At 41.4% G+C, this 17,656-nt stretch overlaps 1 protein-coding gene across 4 annotated transcripts in view; it reads left to right on the top strand.

Moving 5' to 3' along the window:
* EML1 (EMAP like 1) overlaps nucleotides 1–17,656 on the top strand; it is an 80,034-nt gene that overhangs the window by 10,327 nt on the left and 52,051 nt on the right. For all 4 annotated transcript variants that reach the window (XM_084288558.1, XM_084288559.1, XM_084288560.1 and 1 more), the window contains exon 2: nucleotides 16,931–17,113. In XM_084288558.1, the coding sequence (XP_084144684.1) occupies nucleotides 16,931–17,113 (183 nt within the window). The remainder of the gene's footprint in view (nucleotides 1–16,930; nucleotides 17,114–17,656) is intronic.

Below are 17,656 nucleotides of genomic sequence, written 5' to 3' on the forward strand. Positions count from 1 at the left end.
AGTTAATTTAACATGCTAACCCAACAGCAAAGTCTGCGCCGTGTTTGTGTGTGGTACTTTGTTTTTGCTTTTGCTGGGCTCGTTTTCTGCCAGGTCAGAGAATTAAATCAGCTTCAGGAGGCAGTAGAAGATAAATTGCAGGAATAATGGTGCTGCAGACAAAACGGGCTTCGAGATGGTCTCATCTCCCCTTGCAGACCTGGACCTGTGCTTTGTCACTGCAGCTGCTCGTGGCACCATGTGTTGAGCAGCCTCAATAAATTAATTCAAGTTAGAAGGGATACCCGACTCTTGCTGTATTGTGGCAGACAGAAGTGATTCCTTCCCTCTCCCCCCCCTTTTTTTGTCTTGTGCCAGGCATGGTGGCAGAAGGTAAAGTTGTAAAACACTCTGCGAGGCAATGCAGGGGAAAGGCAGACAGCCACTAAAAAACTGCAATACGGAGGAAACGTGATTTATAATTGAATTAAAAGTTCGTAGAGGTGGAAAATAACACGTGGGTCATAAATTTCAATTTCAATTCAGTTACCCATTCAAGGCACAGTGGACTAAGATAAATTTTTTACCGCTGAGATTCCTGCATTTCTGTAGGGGATGTTTAGCTTCCTCGGTCGTTTTCGTGCGTTTGTGTGGTTCCCCCTCTGGAAATTATGAATCTCAGTATTTTGTAATTCCTATGTTCTTTGCAGAATATGACATGTCTGATTCATAGCAATGTAATAGCTGCAGCACACAGTTGTACTCAAAGTATTCTTATACACAAATTTTAATTCTTAATTGCATATCATGCTCTTATTTTTGCACTTTGAAACTTTGTGTGTTCCTTAGAATTTTCTCTTGTACTTTTGCGAGAAGTATGACTTCCATCAAAAAAACGATGAACGATCTTTTCTTTGTGTTGCCTTTTTTGGGAACGTACTGTTTTTGGGGACACATTGATCAGATTATTCCACAGCTTTGCAGGAAAAGGCGTACCCTAAAAATAGAGCAGGAATTAATCAGTAACAAACATCAACGCGCTGCTGCCGCTCTCTGCTCAGCATTGTGCCTGGATGGCTGTAAGCGAAGTGTTTCACTTGATTACAGCAGGCTTGGTGAAAGGGGAAGGGGGAGATCTGCGAGATCTCTGCGCGCTGGATAATTCAAGCATAAATGCTCTTCCGGGAGCTAACAGCCACCTTCATTGGTCTCGTGTAGAAAGGCTTGGGTTAAGAACCCTGAACTGTTGTGTGTCCTCTTGGTTTGCTCGTCTTTGATTCCAAAAGGTTGAAGTAAATGTATAAAGCAGCTCCAGTGATTCCCACGAGGCTCTGTAGGATTTTGGGAAGCCCAGAAACCACTTGGCTGCTGCTGGGCCATTAACCTCAGTGGCTGTGCCTCAGAAAGTTATGAGAGATTCGGGTGTGTGTTGTTCCAGGAGGGCGTTACTTCAGGGTTTGTCTCCTTTCTAGTTTTTATTTTTGAGTTCTTAATGTAAAAATTGTTTAGCCTCAGGGAGGCCTCTGAATCTACGCCTTTTACTGCCTCCTGCATTTGGCAGTTGCTTCTCTTGCTTTAAGTCTCTAGGCACGTGCAGTGGGAGCTTTGAAGTAGCTGCTGCCTGGCTGAAGCCTCTCCAGGGGCAGGGAGAAGGATGATACAGTTCATGCATTTGACTTTTTTTTTTTTCCTTTCCAGCATGTAGATATTTAACAGCTTGAAACAATACACAAGAGTAAGTGAAGCTGCATTTAGGGTCTATAAAAAGTAGAGAATTGCAAAGATGGTATCTCTTTTCTGGTTTGGTTTGAATTTTGAACAATTGTTAAAATCAATACTGAGGAAAAATGTTTTATTATTTAGCATTAGAAAGTGGTTAATCCATGTAAGAAGTGGAATATGAGAGTCAAGAGGTAGGTACTGTGTTACAGCCCAGTTTTCTTGCACGATGCTCTATGGGCTGCTGCCAAGTGCTATGGAGCACTTCCGATGCTAGAGGTTAATACTAACTCAGATTAGGAGATACTAGAGTTGGTATTATCTAAAATGAATAACAAAATTGGTGTTGAGCCCTCATTGCTCATTTTAGGAGGCTGTCCAGGCCCATCTGTGGCAGAGAACACAGAGGTGAGGGGTGCTGTCTCGCTCTGCCCTCGGGGGCACAAACCTGGTGCAAGGAGAGGGGTGCTCCCTCTCCAGCTCATCCGAACCACCCGGCTCTGGGTCGAACCAGCAGCTCGCTGGGGTTTTGTGCCAACGCTGTTTAATCAATCCTTGTGGACCCCCAGGGTTCAGCAGTGGAAACTGTTTTTGTAACCCAGCAAAGGATAACTGCCTTTGCTTTCCTGACTGCTATGTGTTGGGGAAGATTTATCGTTACTGTAAATGCCGTTGTAGCTTTTATAGTAGATATTTCACTTCTTGTATACAGCAGTGTAAATGGTCTGTTTTTACTTGCCATTTGTTGTAGTACCTTTTGTTCTGCTGCACAGATATGTGTTCAGTTTCTCTTTGGATATAACCACTCGTCATACTAAAATTAAATGTTAGACCTGCATAGTAATAAACTGGAACGTTCTGTGCTGGAAGGAGCAGTTCTGTGACTCTTGACAAGTGAGGGGTTTGTATGGTGAAATAGTTCCTCTTCTGACCGTGAACTGCCAGGAAGAATTGGTTTGTTGGTTACGAGTCCCAGTTACCCGTCCTTCAGGGCTCTGCGTTTAGGAGCTGTGTACCACGCAGAAACGTTTATTGCCAGTCTGAAGGTAACAGAGCTCATATCTTCTCTGAAATAAAAAGAGAAAATTATTCCAGTAGCCAGCCCCAAATATCTCTGCAACCTCGATCATATTTTGCCATTTGGACGTTGAATTCCCACTTCCATGGCTGTGGGAGTGGAAATTTGGGGCAGTGAAACAAGTGCCAACCTTCGCAGCTCCTCCCAGGGAGCGCTGGCGTCGGGTCCAAACAGCCCACGGGTGTCATTGCACCGCTGGTAGGCACAAACCTTGTGAACAAATGAATGCTGCATTTTCCAGATACTTCTCATATTTATTTATTTTTAATGCTAAAAGGTGCAGCTTAAAAAAAAAAAAAAAAAAAAAAAAACAGGGGAAAAAAATGCTCTTGATGTTTTTGACAGATTCCACATGATAATTAGCTAGTAAAAAGGTGTGGGCTGGCAAGACAGGAGGTATGAATGATACGCTCGTTCATATGCATTTTTCTTTAAGCAACACTGTTGCACTGAAGATGCAACCCTCTGAACAATTGTGCAGAGCAGAATAGAGCTGTACCCTTTTGAAATAATCCAAGACTAGCCGGAGAAACCTACTGGCACTTCCATTTCTATTTCAGAATAACCCTTTTGTCCAGGTAAGCAGCTCTTACTACAGCATATTATGCATATAATCATATAGCTGTGCGCTAGCTTCCAGTTAAATCCAGTGCCTTATTTAGTCATGTTCAAATTAATTTCTAGAATAATCACCTTTTTATTACACTGTATGTTCTGAGCATTATCCTTGCTGCCCTTTGTATCCTATTGAGGTCACAGGAAAGAGCAGCTGAAGACGATGGCTCTTTTGTTAGTTTTTTATCAAGGAGAAGGAGGAATGGGCAAAAAGAAGAAGGATGAAGGGTCTTAATTACACTGTATGAATCTTAAATCATCCTCCAGGAAAATGGATGTATTCTGGGTACTGTGCCTGCTGTGAGCCTAATCCCACAGTTTGTGCCTGCCCACCAGCTCCCAGCTCCTTCACACGACAAACAGGGACCCGCTCCCTGCTCTGCTCCCTTCCAAGCTCCCAGAGCTGCTGATGGAGGCACTCGCCGATGACTCCCATACGCTCCTCGCGAAGGTAATTGTGACCCTGCGTGTACTGACTTGAGGTATGGGGCAAGCTCTTCCACACAGAACATCAGCAGCAGCAGCAGCAACTACCTGCGCTGCAGGGACTTGTCCAGTGGCTTCTCCGTCAGCAGTCGGGAGCTGGTTGCGAGTGCCTGGCAGTAGTTCACTTGTCAGTGCCGTGTTTTGGCTGGGTGCAGGCGTAGCCGGGAGTCAGCCTCTGCCTTAGTGCACAGCTTCTGCACCCAGATGTGTTCATGTGGGTCTGCTTAACAGGAAGTTTCAAAGAGCTCAACTCTTTTCTGAAGATTGCAGAGAGGAAAAAGTGGTCTGTGTAGCACTGGTTTGGTGCCTTGAGAGAATGCCGGGTTGAGCTCTCCAAGACTGGACACCGTCAGGGAGGGCCCCTTCCCCATCACACTGCTGGCCCATCCCGCTTGCCAAGCCACCAGTCTTTCAGAAGTCAGACCTTGCAGTAGAGACTTGAGCTGCCACAATATCAAACTGTGCCTGTGCACACATCAGGCTTCATTGTAGCAGCACAACTGAATGTGCTCCAGCCCCTAGCCCCCAGACTGGCATGTGTTACCTTTAGTCCCACAGAACAGCTAAGGAAACCCCGATTTAGGGCTGTAGGGGTAAGGCTGGATAGATTTTACCCTTGAGCCACTGTGATGGATGTGGTGGATGTGTTTGCTGTTCTTTCCCAGCTGCTTTGCAGCTCCTGGCTGCATGGAAGAAGCAGGAGGTGCAAAAGCTGAGCTGGGGGAGCTGCAGTGAGCCGGGATTGGGGAGCTGCAGGCGGGTTGGGCTTGGTAGGAGCAGGCAGGGCATGTCTGCTGGGGGATACTAGGAACCACAAAAAGGAGGAATAATCGGACAGGTGGTGAGGAGACTGAATGGGCTGAAGAGCAGATCCACAGGCTGATGCCATCTTCTTTCTGTCAGTTATTGCTGTGGCTGAAGAGACACAGTTGGAAAGGTTAACACCTATGGAAAAATTAGGAAGATTATTAAGCATTTCTTTTTAAGCTTTTGAAAGTTAGATATTAGAATGAAGGCTGTGTAATGAAGCTTAAAGTACAACTGATTTATGCATTTGTTGCAGGTTTTTTAAATTGCTTTATCATTTCTTGTAATTTTTGTGGGAACTGTGCCTTGTTCATTTCATAAGCTAGGCTTTCCTGGAGTCCAATAAATACAGTAAATGAATTTATCATAAATTTAAATCCAGTCAGTACAAAGCTTGTAAATTTAATAGCTGGTTCAAAAGCCTCGCTTTTTCTGGCAAGATGATCTAGAAAGGCATAAGTTGATAGCGTGCTTATGAAGATTTCCCGTTTCCATTAAAAAAGGGGAGGAGGTGGGGTTGGATATAGAGACTTGGGGATGTGAATGCTGTGGTGATGCTTCCTGCTACAGCCACCGCTGGCTTGCCTATAATGGGATGCTTGATCAACTAGATTGCAAAGTAAAACATTTAAGAGAAGAGTAAAACAAAAATCAAATGCTTGGTTTTGTCAAAGTTTGGAAGTATGGTTACAAAGAAAACCATTTAGATTGTGGAGCTATGCCACTATAACCCAGAGAAGTGTAGCTCTGGATTTGGGCCTTCTCTGCTGTGGATAGAGCCTGACATCTGGGATATTTTTACTAAATGCTACCATTAAATATTGGCAATGTGACCTCTTGATCTGTGTACGTTACCATGAGAAGTTTATTATGTTTGTATATTTTACATAACTTTAAGTATTTTCTGGCTGGAGCTTTTCCTTACTAGCTTTCATTCTTGTCTGTCTTCTGCTGAACTGAAGGGTATTAAAAAAAAAAAAAAAAAAAAAAAAGGCATCTTCTGCTTGCCTTGTCTGCCCTAGAAAATTGCTGTGCTGAGAGCAGATATTGTTTTCTGCGGCATCTCTTCGGTGCATTTGGGAGAAATGTTTTCCAATGAATTTCAGCCTTTTTCCCACCTCTCGTAAATCTAGCAATTTTCCAGGTTCAGTGTGCTGCTCGCCTTATTGCCCGTGGAATTCATTGCTGTGTGCCACTGAAGAAGCTTATTGTGCTCAGGTATTGTCTAGGGTGAGTCTCATCACTGAAATAAACGTTACATGCTTGGAGGCAGCTAATCCGTGTTCAGGACTGCTTTTAAAAATGTTCCTGTTTGAATCATAAAGATCGTAATGCTGAATGGTGTCCTGGCATGTTTTGAATTTGCCTTCTGAAATCATAGACTAAAGGAAAAAAAAAAAAAAAAGAAAAAAGAAGGATCAAAGAAGGGAGGAGGGAAGAAGAAAAAAATTTCCAGCTTCATGAGAGAACCATCAAAATACTAAATGAGTTTAATTCAAGTGGCTGTACTTGCCCTAGCTTGTGTCGGTACAGCTGGATACAGAGGTCCAAGTGCTGTGAGGTTCCCCAGAGCCAAGAAAGCATAAGGGAACGTTTGTGCTACTGCTATATGGCCGTATTAAACCTAAAGGTTTGTCTTCGCCAGTCGGCTCAGCCATATCTTGAAGCTTGGAGCTCAGAGGCTGCGGCAACCACAGAGGTGACGAGCTTTATTGGGCAGGCTTTCTGCGTGTTTTATTGGCACTGGCGTTTCAGCTCAGTGCCGTTAGGAGATGGCCTTTAGAAAAGGATGTGCTCAGCACACCCTTAGCCCATCTAATCTCTCAAGCGAAACTCTCAGAGGAGAAGTCCTGGCTGCCACCAGCAGGAGCTCAGCCCCAGGAGGCCCTCGAGGCAGAGCACTGGCTGGGCACCGGGCTCTGGGGGTTTGCTCTCCCCAAGGGCAGACCGGGCATCTGCTGGCTCTGTCCCTCCTGCCGAGGCCCATACGTAGCCCTGGGGAGATGCAAGGCTGTGTTAGTCGGTCAAACCATACTTGTAGGCTTTTTTCAACACATGCAAAGTCTGCAAAATAGATTCTCCCTGAGTCCTTCCTTTCCTCCTCCATGAAAACTGGAATTTCTTTATAAAACAGGCCAAGTGCGTGTTGCTGTCGCATAGCCAAACGCCGTGGCGGATGGGGCAAGCCTTGGAGCACAACTCCTTCGCTCTGTGAGGGTGGTAGGACCCCGCTTACGTAATGTGCTGCAAATGGCACCACAGCAGGGTGACATTTCTGACAATACTGTGCACCCTGTTGTAATAAAAACATGATCTCATGCTAGGGAATCTGCTGGTGGGAGGGGGGCATGCAAATCTCCTTTAAATAGAAGAGTTGCATCTTAAACCAAGTAACTTTTCAGATGGATGATTCTCTGTTTCCTGAACAGAACATGAAATCATCTTTATTTTTTTTAAAGAATTAAGAAAGAGTGTTTTGTCTTCCTTCTCTGTATTCACTAAAATGTCTGATCATAGTATTAAAATAAAAAAAAATATTTGGCATAAATTATTGTTTTACTGTATATCAAATAGTTTGAAGTGGTAGCTTTGATATCTGTCAGAATTAAATGGAAGGAAGATTTAGCCCCCACTGAAGATGGACAATATGGGAAATATTCCACTCTGTTGTGGCCTTCCTGCAGGTTTTTGTTCCCCTTTCCCGTCCAAGCAAGACTGCCACAAGATAATTCAAGTGCTTCTCACAAACACTAGATTAACTGGCAGTAGTGGAAAAAATTGTACATTACTGTGAAAGGAAACACTGAACAAGATGTGTTTTAGAATAAGCCTGGAAATAGTTTTCTAAAACTGAATGACTTTTTTTTTCTTCCTTTAATATTTAAATTGTAACTCGTCTTACTGACAACCTATAATGAAACCTAATGTTATACTGCATTAATTCCAGACTCTAAAATATTCAGGAGGTTCAGAGTTCTGAAGACAAGTCAGACCACTGCTGGAAGTGGAGCCATTAGCTGAGAACAAGTAACCAGAGTTTTAAAAAATGATGAATCTGCCTTTGACTTTGGTAACCTTTTCTGCAGGTGCAGGAGGAATGTGTTATTCTTTTTGTATTATGCTGCTTGGTTTGAGTCCATAGAAAACAATTTGGAAAGATGATAAATCTTCAGGAAAAAGCAAAATGTTTAGTAGTGGCTATGTCTTATTCATAAAAGGTATTGATCGGAGGCTGAGATTTTCTGACTCTCAAAGAATCCACTTACGAAACATGACAAAACATAAATCATTTCAGATTGATAACTCTGGATTTCTTACTGTTGGTGTTGTCTCAGTTTTAATAGATCTTTAATTTCTTAGAAGGAAGATGGGTTTGCTTATATATTTCTAAATTTTAACACTGTTTAAAATTTGTTTGAGAAACTTTTGCATATATGATTACAGTTTTCATAAAAATTCAGATTATAGAAGTTAAATTAAGAGTTAATGGACCAAGGAAGTTTGAGTGTCAGGTACTATTCCAATATCTAATGCAGAAGTTTGGAAATGGAAAAAACTGTGTGCTAACGTAAGTAGTTGCTGAGATGCTTGTATAGTGCTGCCTCTAATGTACTGTAAGGCTGCATTTAATTGCTGATCAGCTAGTGGCTGATGCCTCTTAATGGTTTCCTGCTAGTGGGGATCAACATCTCCTTGGGGAAATACATAAGTACGGAAACAATACAATGCTGGTATGTAATGCACAGTCACAGGTAACTTCTAAAATTATCTAGTCATCAGTAACTTTTAAAAGATGTTTTAAATGAGCTTTCTTGCCTTTTAAGTCTGTCTTGATTGCAGGTAAAAGCGGATCTTTCTGCTTTATTTGCTTGATAAGCAGTTGAAGAATCAAGGGGAGACATCCAATTTTCTTAAGGCAGTGGCAATATGTTGAACTGAGTACTGGTAAAGTTTTTAAGAACGTATTGTATGTACCAGTGTGTGGAGTTTATTTGCATGTGGTTTAAAACACATTTCGCGTAAGCAAACCTTGCATCGTTTGGTTCATTTTGTCTGACAGTGCAAAACAAAAGTGAAAGTCTTATTAGCGTGCATCATGTGACAAATCTGAACTCATCCTTTGCTGGTTTTGGTAACAGGACTTGAACACTTAGCAGTAACCTTGCCACTAAGGTCAGAGTTATGGAGCTGCTCTCCCATGTTCCACGCGTGCTTTTGCTCCCTTACCCCTAAGGTGGTGGTACAGCCGTGTTCCTCAGAGCATCACTTAGAATGCAAAACAGTAAAACACAGCTATGCTCTGCCTGGCTCTGCTGCCCTTAGGTAGCTCTGGTAATGACACCACCCTTGCCTTTCTTTGCAAGCTCTTGTTATGCTATATCTTTAGCTTTTTAACTCCAGGCAGATCATATGGGGTCACTTTTCTCAAACTACTGACCTTGTAGTAATACTATGGCTACAGAATGCTGTCTTTGCTCTCCTGGGTTTTGTTTACAATGTCTTTTTATTGTACAGACTGCTCCCAGCAAAACGTGGAGCAATGATAATTTGGTAAGCCATTCCCGATTGCTTTGCATGCTTGACAGAGCCTGCACAGTAACTCCGAGCTGTAAAGCGTTTGCATTGATGAAGCTCTTCTCGTGAAAGTTCCTCTAATTTATTGACATGCTGAAAATTTCTTCTGTGTTTCACTAGGGCTCTGTTGGGGAAGATCATTTTTAACTGGTTGATTTCCAAATTGCATCTCATCTACCATCTGCTAGGGAGAAAACAGTGAGCTGCTGGCTTCAGCTTGTCAGCTAGTGGCAGGTCAAGGGCACATGCTTATAATTTTGCTGTAGCAATCGCTGACTTGTTAGCCATTAGGAACTTTCTGAGAATTTTCTGTTAAGATCATTTTCTTCTTTCTCATTTTGTTAATGAATACAGAGCACCCAGCTGTGAGATTCTCAGTGATGATTGCTTTTATAGATTGCCTTCTTTTCACATTCTGCTTCTAATTTTAGGAAGTTATATTCATTTTCTTTAACTTTCTAGTGGTGAAGCTGTAAAAGGACAAGTTATTTGTCAGTGAATGTTTGGAAATACAGTAATAGACTTTTACAGATATTGGACTACAATAGTTAGCTATGTTGGAGAAGAGAAAATACTGCTCACAAAAATAACCATCTGTAGTCTATATAAAGAATACACGTATTTGGGTTACAACTTCTAGAATAGTTTAAGCATGGTCTGTTCTCATTTAATGATTTATGTTATTTTTAATATAGTCCCTGCTACATCACCTTTCTCATGTGTTCCTAGTGCAATGCAGAGTACAGCATTAGGTGGATATGTGGGATAGTGCTGTCCTCCCTCCTCCTACACACACATACCTTCTGAGGACATGGAAAAACTAATCTGGTCTGTTCAGATTACTTTGCTGTGCGATGTACCTGATTGTATCCAACCAGGGCAGCTCCTTGCGATGCTAATCGCTCTTAAGCACATTGATTTGAATAGGGATTGAACTGAAAAGTTGTCCTACCCGTTCACAGACTGCACGCAGCTGTACCTATACAGGCTTAGAGACAGGTATGTTGGGTCTATAGCTATCAAATTTAAAGATTAGACTCAACTTCTTGTTCCCCAGAATCAAAGCTTTCCAGCTAGACAAGTGGCGTTTGCTCTCTTATCCTATCATACGTTTTTATAATAAAATGCAATTTGAGGATTTGACAGTTCATTCCTGTAGCATTCAGCTGGCAAGCACTTTTGCTTTCCAGGACTTCACGTAAAGCAAGACAGTTTTACAGCTTTAACCGTAGCTAAAGATTTCTGTCTGGTTTTTCTCTTAACCACACCAAATAACAAGCTTAAATAGGATAACATTATTTTGGGCTTTAAATCCACTTGCTTCGCACAGAGGAAAGCTCTAATCTGGTCAAATCAGGGTCTAGCACACCAGTCCAGTATGTACCAGACTTTCGGATAAGCTGTTGCACATATGTGTTGTCATTGTTCCCCAGAGACGAGCCTGGAAAGCTGCTGCTGTGTTTCAGGTATGGTATAATGCTTTGCATCAGGGAAGTGGATGGAGGAAAGATAGCCTGTGTGATGCTGTCGACACTAATCTTTTAAACAAAGGGGCTTGGTGTTGTGTTGTCAAAGGAAACCAAACTGCTGTTTTATTTTCCCATTGTTCTCCTGCACAGAGATTCTTTTGGTCTGCCAAAGACTGCTGACATTATGCCGCAGAAAGAGCCACCAGAATGCTTGGTACTTTCCAGATCTTGCGTCTGAGCCTGGCAACTGTGTCGTGGCTGCATTCCACTGTTTAAGTGCCACAGCGAATTGCTCATTTTCATTTTGAAAGATCTTTTTGTTTTAAACCTTAGATTTTAATGGTTGTTTTTCTTTCTAATTCTCCTTTTAGCACTCTGGTGCTGACAATTCAGACAGACTGCATCAATAAAATGGGTTATGTGGCTGACTTTTGTGCCCCAGACTGAAAGATGCATTAAATGAACCAAAAAGGGAGGACAGGATTTAAAGTGGGAGGTGCCTGCCGTATAGGGATTTTTTTCTGCACTGTTATAGTTCCAGGCTAAACAGATGGCATCGAGAGAGGTGAGGCAGAGAGATCGTTTGAAAGTTAGTGCTAATGTGACTCCCAAGGAGAAAATAGTTCCAGTAACTTGATTTGTTGCATGAGATCTCAGCGATGATGTGGGCAGGAGAAGGGGAGGTTGCCAAATGTGTACCAAGTGACATGTGCAGCTTCTGACAGCTTTGCAAAGTTAGTGGAGTCTGAAAACCGAAAAATTGTTCTGGAAGTGTAACATCTTTAGTATTCCTACCTGCTTTTGCTAGCATACTAGGTCAAAACTGATGGATGGCCCTGTCTAATCTGAGCTGTGGGGCCGTGCTTTGGTGTCATGGGCTTTTCAGCAGCTCTTGTGCTCTGACATACGCCTGGCTGAAGGGAGAGAACTCTGTCCACGTGCACGTTTCATAAGGCTCTAGGGGTGCTGAAGTTAGTGATTTCCAAGGAATGTAAATACTTGTACCAATACATTTCAGGAGAAGTGTGGAGAGTGATGTACTTGCTGATATCTCAAAGTATTACTACCAGATGAGCTCAGATCAGGCTTGCTGACAGTCTGTGTTTTTGCTTTAGAAGGAAGGCATCTCTGTGTGTGGGTGATGCTGACTTTTCTCTGCCATCCTTTGCCATGGTTTCCATCATTTATGTTATCATTTAACTTCTGCAGAAGACCACTGCTGAAATGTGCCATCTCTAGAAGGCTTAGATTTTCTCTTCTGATATTCTGCAGTGCATCTGAGTTCAGGGGCAGATCTGGCCAAGGCTGTAAGAGGCTGCTTTTAGTGAGGACTCTAATGGTGTCTGGCAAGCACACCTGCATCGTGCTAGGTTCTTTCCAAATGCATAATGCACAGAATGTATCCGGAAAAGTTGGGGAAGTACTTCATTTACAATTTCATCCTGTTAATTGGTACGCTAAGGAGACAATGTAGATTGAATAAACTCAAACTTGCTTACCAGTCAGAATCAGTATCTAATGTTTCCATTACTTAATCAGCTGTCATGGCCTGAGCTGGACAGCATAGTCTCAAAATTAATGTCTGCATAAGGCAAAGGTGAAATATGTTTGTTTAATGAAGTAGTTCTTTGGGGGAAAAATGCCAAGTCTGTTTTAATTTTAGCTTTTTTATATTTGTATTTAACAATGTGCGGAAAATAAGTGAACACTTGTACAGCTTACTCATCTTGAAAATCTACAGACACTTGACAATGCAAAAATAAATGTTTCCTGTTGTTGTTGTTCTTTTTTCTGAAAAGAAATGCTTTTAACTCTGAGAGCTCCTTTATTTCCTACATCATTAATTTACAATTCATATTTAGGTTTTCCGTCAGGCTAAAACTAGAAAATAGCATTCATTTTAATATGCCTACCTCTAACTAGTAGTGGAAGCGTGTCATTTTGCTTTACCCTACATACAAAGAAAAAAAATCTTTCAATCCTTCTGACTTGCAAAGAGTGTGCACATCCTCTTGTTGGCTGTGCTTCAGATGTTTCTTCACATTTGGCTAAGTTCAAGTAATAAATTGCTGAAAAACTGGAAGACGCTCTGGAAGCAGATTAATCATCTGACTCAGTATTGTCTTCTAGTTTGCCACAAGAAATCTTTCCAATCTATGAGATCATGGATTAGCTGGTTGGAAAATTTAAAGAGTGCAGGCAGAACATTCCCCCCTTTTTTTTTTGTGTATTCTCTAAACCCTGCAGAATCTCAGCAAAGCATGAATGACAAATGACTGTTCTTTCCAAGCTTTAACATAAATGTGTATTATAATGATAAAACAGGCATCTGAACTGATACTTCCTCATTTTATCTAACTTTGGACACTGTAGGTGGCATTAATCTCATGAGATAGTGATCTAGACTTGCACTACAATCCATAAAAATAAATGAGCACATGTAGAATATGATTCACTTAAGAGCTCTTAAAAACAAAAAACAAAAAACTAACAAATTGCATACATTTCACTTTAAAAATAAAAGTACTTAAAATACTTTTTTTTTTTCTTCTCATTCCTATTTTCGTTTTATTTCTTCCCATCTTCCTCTTCTTTAAAAACAAACAAAAAAAAAAAAGGGTGTTGATTAATTCCAACAGGCTATGGGTGCTACTGGTGTAGGCGATAGGATGGCTGTTCTGCTGGTCCGTGGGCAAAACTGGGGGTGGTGACTGCTGAGTAGACGTGATGCAATACGTAATGCTTCAGCATAAGTTGTTAGGATTTACGGTGTCCTTCGTGTACCTTTCAAGATCGTGAGCAGCTGTAGTTTTTATGATAGCTGATTGCAAAGAGGGCACCAAATCTAAGTATATGGACAGTGTTGAGAACTTGCTAGAGTTATTGGATTTATGGTCACAAAAAGCAACGCGTACTGACGTAGTGGTATTCTTATAAGATTGTAAAACTATGCAGTAAAATTTGTGTATTACCACTGCACAAATTCTATCTTTTTGGTTTTCTTTTAAAAGCATGGTTTGTGTTTCCTGGGATAACCATGAAGTGTTTTGAGGCTTTTTATGTCCTTACGATAAAGTGTGTGTCCTGCAGTTGCTTTAACCTAACTGTGCCATGAAAATCCATGTAACCCAGCTGCCATGACAGCATGCGTGGGGACCATGAAAGCGATGATGCAGCTCTGACTGAGCCATCCCAAGGCAAGGCAGTTTGTCACCTCTTGGTACTGCGTGCTTTCTCAGTGCCCCTCGTGCTCCTGGCGTGGCCTGTTTTGGGCAGGATGCTTAAGAATGTTTTATATAGGAGAAAATGTGGAATTCCTAATATCCCACCTGACCCTCCCCTGTCCCAGCTCCATGCCGTCCCCTCGGGTCCTGTCGCTGTCCCCAGAGAGCAGAGCTCAGCGCCTGCCCCTCCGCTCCCTGTGAGGGAGCTGCAGGCCGCCATGAGGCCTCCCCTCAGCCTGCTCTGCTCGGGGCTTAAGAAGCCCAGCTGCTCATGTATCTTCCCCTCTAGACCCTTCATCATCTTTGTAGTTCTCTTTTGGACACTCTAGCTATGAAACATGTAGTTGCTTTACATTTAATATTGGCTTTGGAGCAATAACAAGATGGTTCTGCTCAGCCTCTATTCCCTTACATATATTTGTTAGGAACTGCCCTATGACTGTTCTCTGCTGTGACAAAGAGCTGTATGCTGCAGGGGCAAAGCACGAGTAAGACAACAATACAGCTCTTGCTTTTGTGAGCAGAGGAGATAACATCTGTTGTGACCTTTTTTTTGTGGTTGTTTGGTTAGTTTATGTAATTAATTAGTCTCTTCTTGTTTTGGTACAACGTCGCTTTGCTTATTTGCTTTTGTTTCAGTTGTAACTTTATTGCTCAACAGACTCGGATCTGGTGATCCCAGCTGCCAGAACATGCCATCCTCACCTTGCATAATGCATGGGTCCTGCTTGTTTCAGAATTGAACTTCACATTCTTCAGAAAACATTTCTTTATTGTATTCCATATATTATATGGAATATTATTATATTTATTATATTCCATATATTCCTTTCATAGCTTACTTGTACATGTATGCAAAGACAAGGAAAAGTTAACTGTAGCTGGACTCTTAACACACCTTGTCTTCAGTCATAATCTTACTGAAAGCTGTTAGAAACTTATTTTTTTTTTCTAAATACATTGGAGGGCACTGGATCCAGTGTGGCAACTTCCATGCAAGAGCAAGCTGTAGGCTGCAGCAAGAACACGAGTTAGGTGCAGGTGGAGCTGGAGGAGTGATAACTGTGGAAGTCTGGGACAAGCTGTGCCCAGGATAGGGGGCTGTTCCTCCTTGCCGGTCCTCAGGGATGCAAGGGGAAGAGTTGAGGTGACAGCTGGAGGTGGGCAGGGAGGAGGAGATGTATGTCCTGGTGGTGATTAGTGGCGGTGATTCTGTCAGGGACTGCAAATACAGCAGTTTCTTTACTGTTTGAAGAGTTATGTTTAAGCAAAATTACTGTTGCTTTACACTTTAGAGTAATTGATACTTCAATGAGGATGTCTTTCTTCTGTGACGGGTAAATCACTTTATCATCAACAGATATCCCCTTGGGTTTCCTTCTCTGCCCCCATCTTGGGAGCTGGCTGTTTATGGAGTTCAGAAGAGAACTATGCCATAACATATTGAATTTGGCAGAATGGCTGAAGTTTGAATTTGGCTCATATTGGTTAAATCAAGCTTTTGATTTGGTTGCCTATTGTCCAGTATGCTAATCCGTGTTATTTCCAGCTGAGTTAAAGTGTAAAGTCATTAGAGCAGCGTGGGCCTTTTGTTTGTACAAGGAAAGGTTAAGTTCTACAGGCAGCTCATACTGCTGCCAGCATGTCTGCCCATCTGATTTGGGGGATTAATTACCTGTCCCAGCTGCCCTACAGAAGCCTGTGCTGAGCAGAACCATGACTGTGCCAAAGTTTGGAAAGCGTTTTGGTCGTGTCACGAGGAAACTTTTTCAGGAGCTCGAGTTTTGTTTTAGTTTGTCAGAACTGGGCACTTGCGTTAACCGTTGTGTTCAGCATAAAAGCTTTAATATCCTAATGTGTGTTTTAAAAATACACTCTGAAAATTCTGTAACAGAATTAACAAGCAGCCTAAGCGATATTAGCCTGTAATTATTTATGGACTGTCAGTATTGTTACAGTATTTGTTTCCAAGTCTGCTTTTGGTAACCACAGATAGCTGCTGGGGGTGTGAGGAGTGAGTAAGCCAAAGAGCAGCTTATGAACAGATTTTGAAAACAATTTGCATTTGATTGGATCAGAGATGAATAGAAGTTCTTAACTTTAAATGCTATTTTTCCCCACACCTTTTTGATTAAATGTTTGTATGTATAAACATTTTTGGGTGTGCTTTTAAATGCATTCAGAAGTTGAAATTGTTATTTTCCTGTTAGAAGGACTTTGTTTTAAAGTTCAGCACTAGTTGTTATGCACAAGCCATTTAACTTTCATTTTATGCCTTTGTACATGTGAAGTGGAAAAATCTGGTTTGGGATGGAAGGAAATAAAGTACACAAGAAATGAAAGCAAATACTAGCTTCTTCATAAAGAGGTTGGCTTTAACAGGCAGAAGAGATGTATGCCGTGGACTCTAATGAGGACTTAGGGAGAAGTGAACTATGATTGTGGTTACTAGTTTAAATATCAAGCAAGTATATACTAGTTATGATGGGTTAACATATTTTCTCTGGTCTGTAGATGATGCTTGAAAAAATGTAAGCTTGTTCATTGCTTTTATTTGTCTGATACACATGTTCTATCACATATATGAGAGAGAAAAATCTAGAAGTGTATGCAAAATATCAGAAAGTGTAGGTCTTTATCTAAATGACTGCTGATACTTGAAAGTTGTTTTAAGTAGAATATTGAATGGTGATTGTTCAGAACTGCAGAGCACACAGATAGTCTGATTCACAATCAGTAGTCCTGAAGGCCAACTTCATTATCTCATCTTACTTAGGTATTCTATTTTTTTTTTTTTTCCTGTTCAGTTGTTGAATTTCCATCTCTTCCTTTTGGTTGCTTAAAAACTTTCTTCCTCCAGAGGTCATCAGATTTGAGGAAAAAAATCCTTGCTTTTACCAGCAGCTGCTTAACCATAACGGAATATCTTTGATATTATATGTTGTTGGTAATACATCTCTTTCTGTTGTTTAATTTAGATGACAGTGCCTCTGCTGCAAGCAGTATGGAGGTAACGGATCGCATTGCCTCTCTGGAGCAACGTGTCCAGATGCAAGAAGATGACATCCAGCTGCTTAAATCTGCCCTTGCTGATGTGGTTCGACGCTTGAATATTACAGAGGAACAACAGGCCATGCAGAACAAGAAAGGACCTACCAAAGGTTTGCATTTCAGATATATGTAAAATAGGTAGTGCAAGTCAATAAAAACATTTTGTGTATTAAACTAGGTTATTCTTTAGATCTTTGAAATGCTCAGAATCAGCAAATCAAAAAAAAGTTTGAAATTTAGCTCCTTAAAGAGAACACATACAAATCTTAATGGTTAAATCTGCAAGCCTTCTAAAGTTCCTATGAGTCACTGAAGCATTTTCATATTCTTACTGCTTATTCCACAGCCTACCTTGAACTTTGGCTACCACTTCCTGACTTTTTATCAAAATTAGTTTATAAACTCTTTGGGGAATGTTTCATCTTCTGTGGATGAAACTTGTAAGAGTTTTTCTGATGGGGGAAAAAATAACTGTAAATTCAAGCAAAATGCAACTTCAATTAAAAATAACTTAAGCGTTTCTGGATGGTGGAGGCACGGTGATACGATCAACGAGATGGTGCAACACCAGCTGCTTGATTAAAAAAAAAGGAAAAGTACAGCTGCAGTTGGTGCCTGAATCAGCTACAGCACAGCAGATCCAGAGCCAGCTG

Source organism: Netta rufina, assembly GCF_964035555.1.
Source record: "Netta rufina genome assembly, chromosome: 5".
Taxonomy (NCBI): domain Eukaryota; kingdom Metazoa; phylum Chordata; class Aves; order Anseriformes; family Anatidae; genus Netta; species Netta rufina.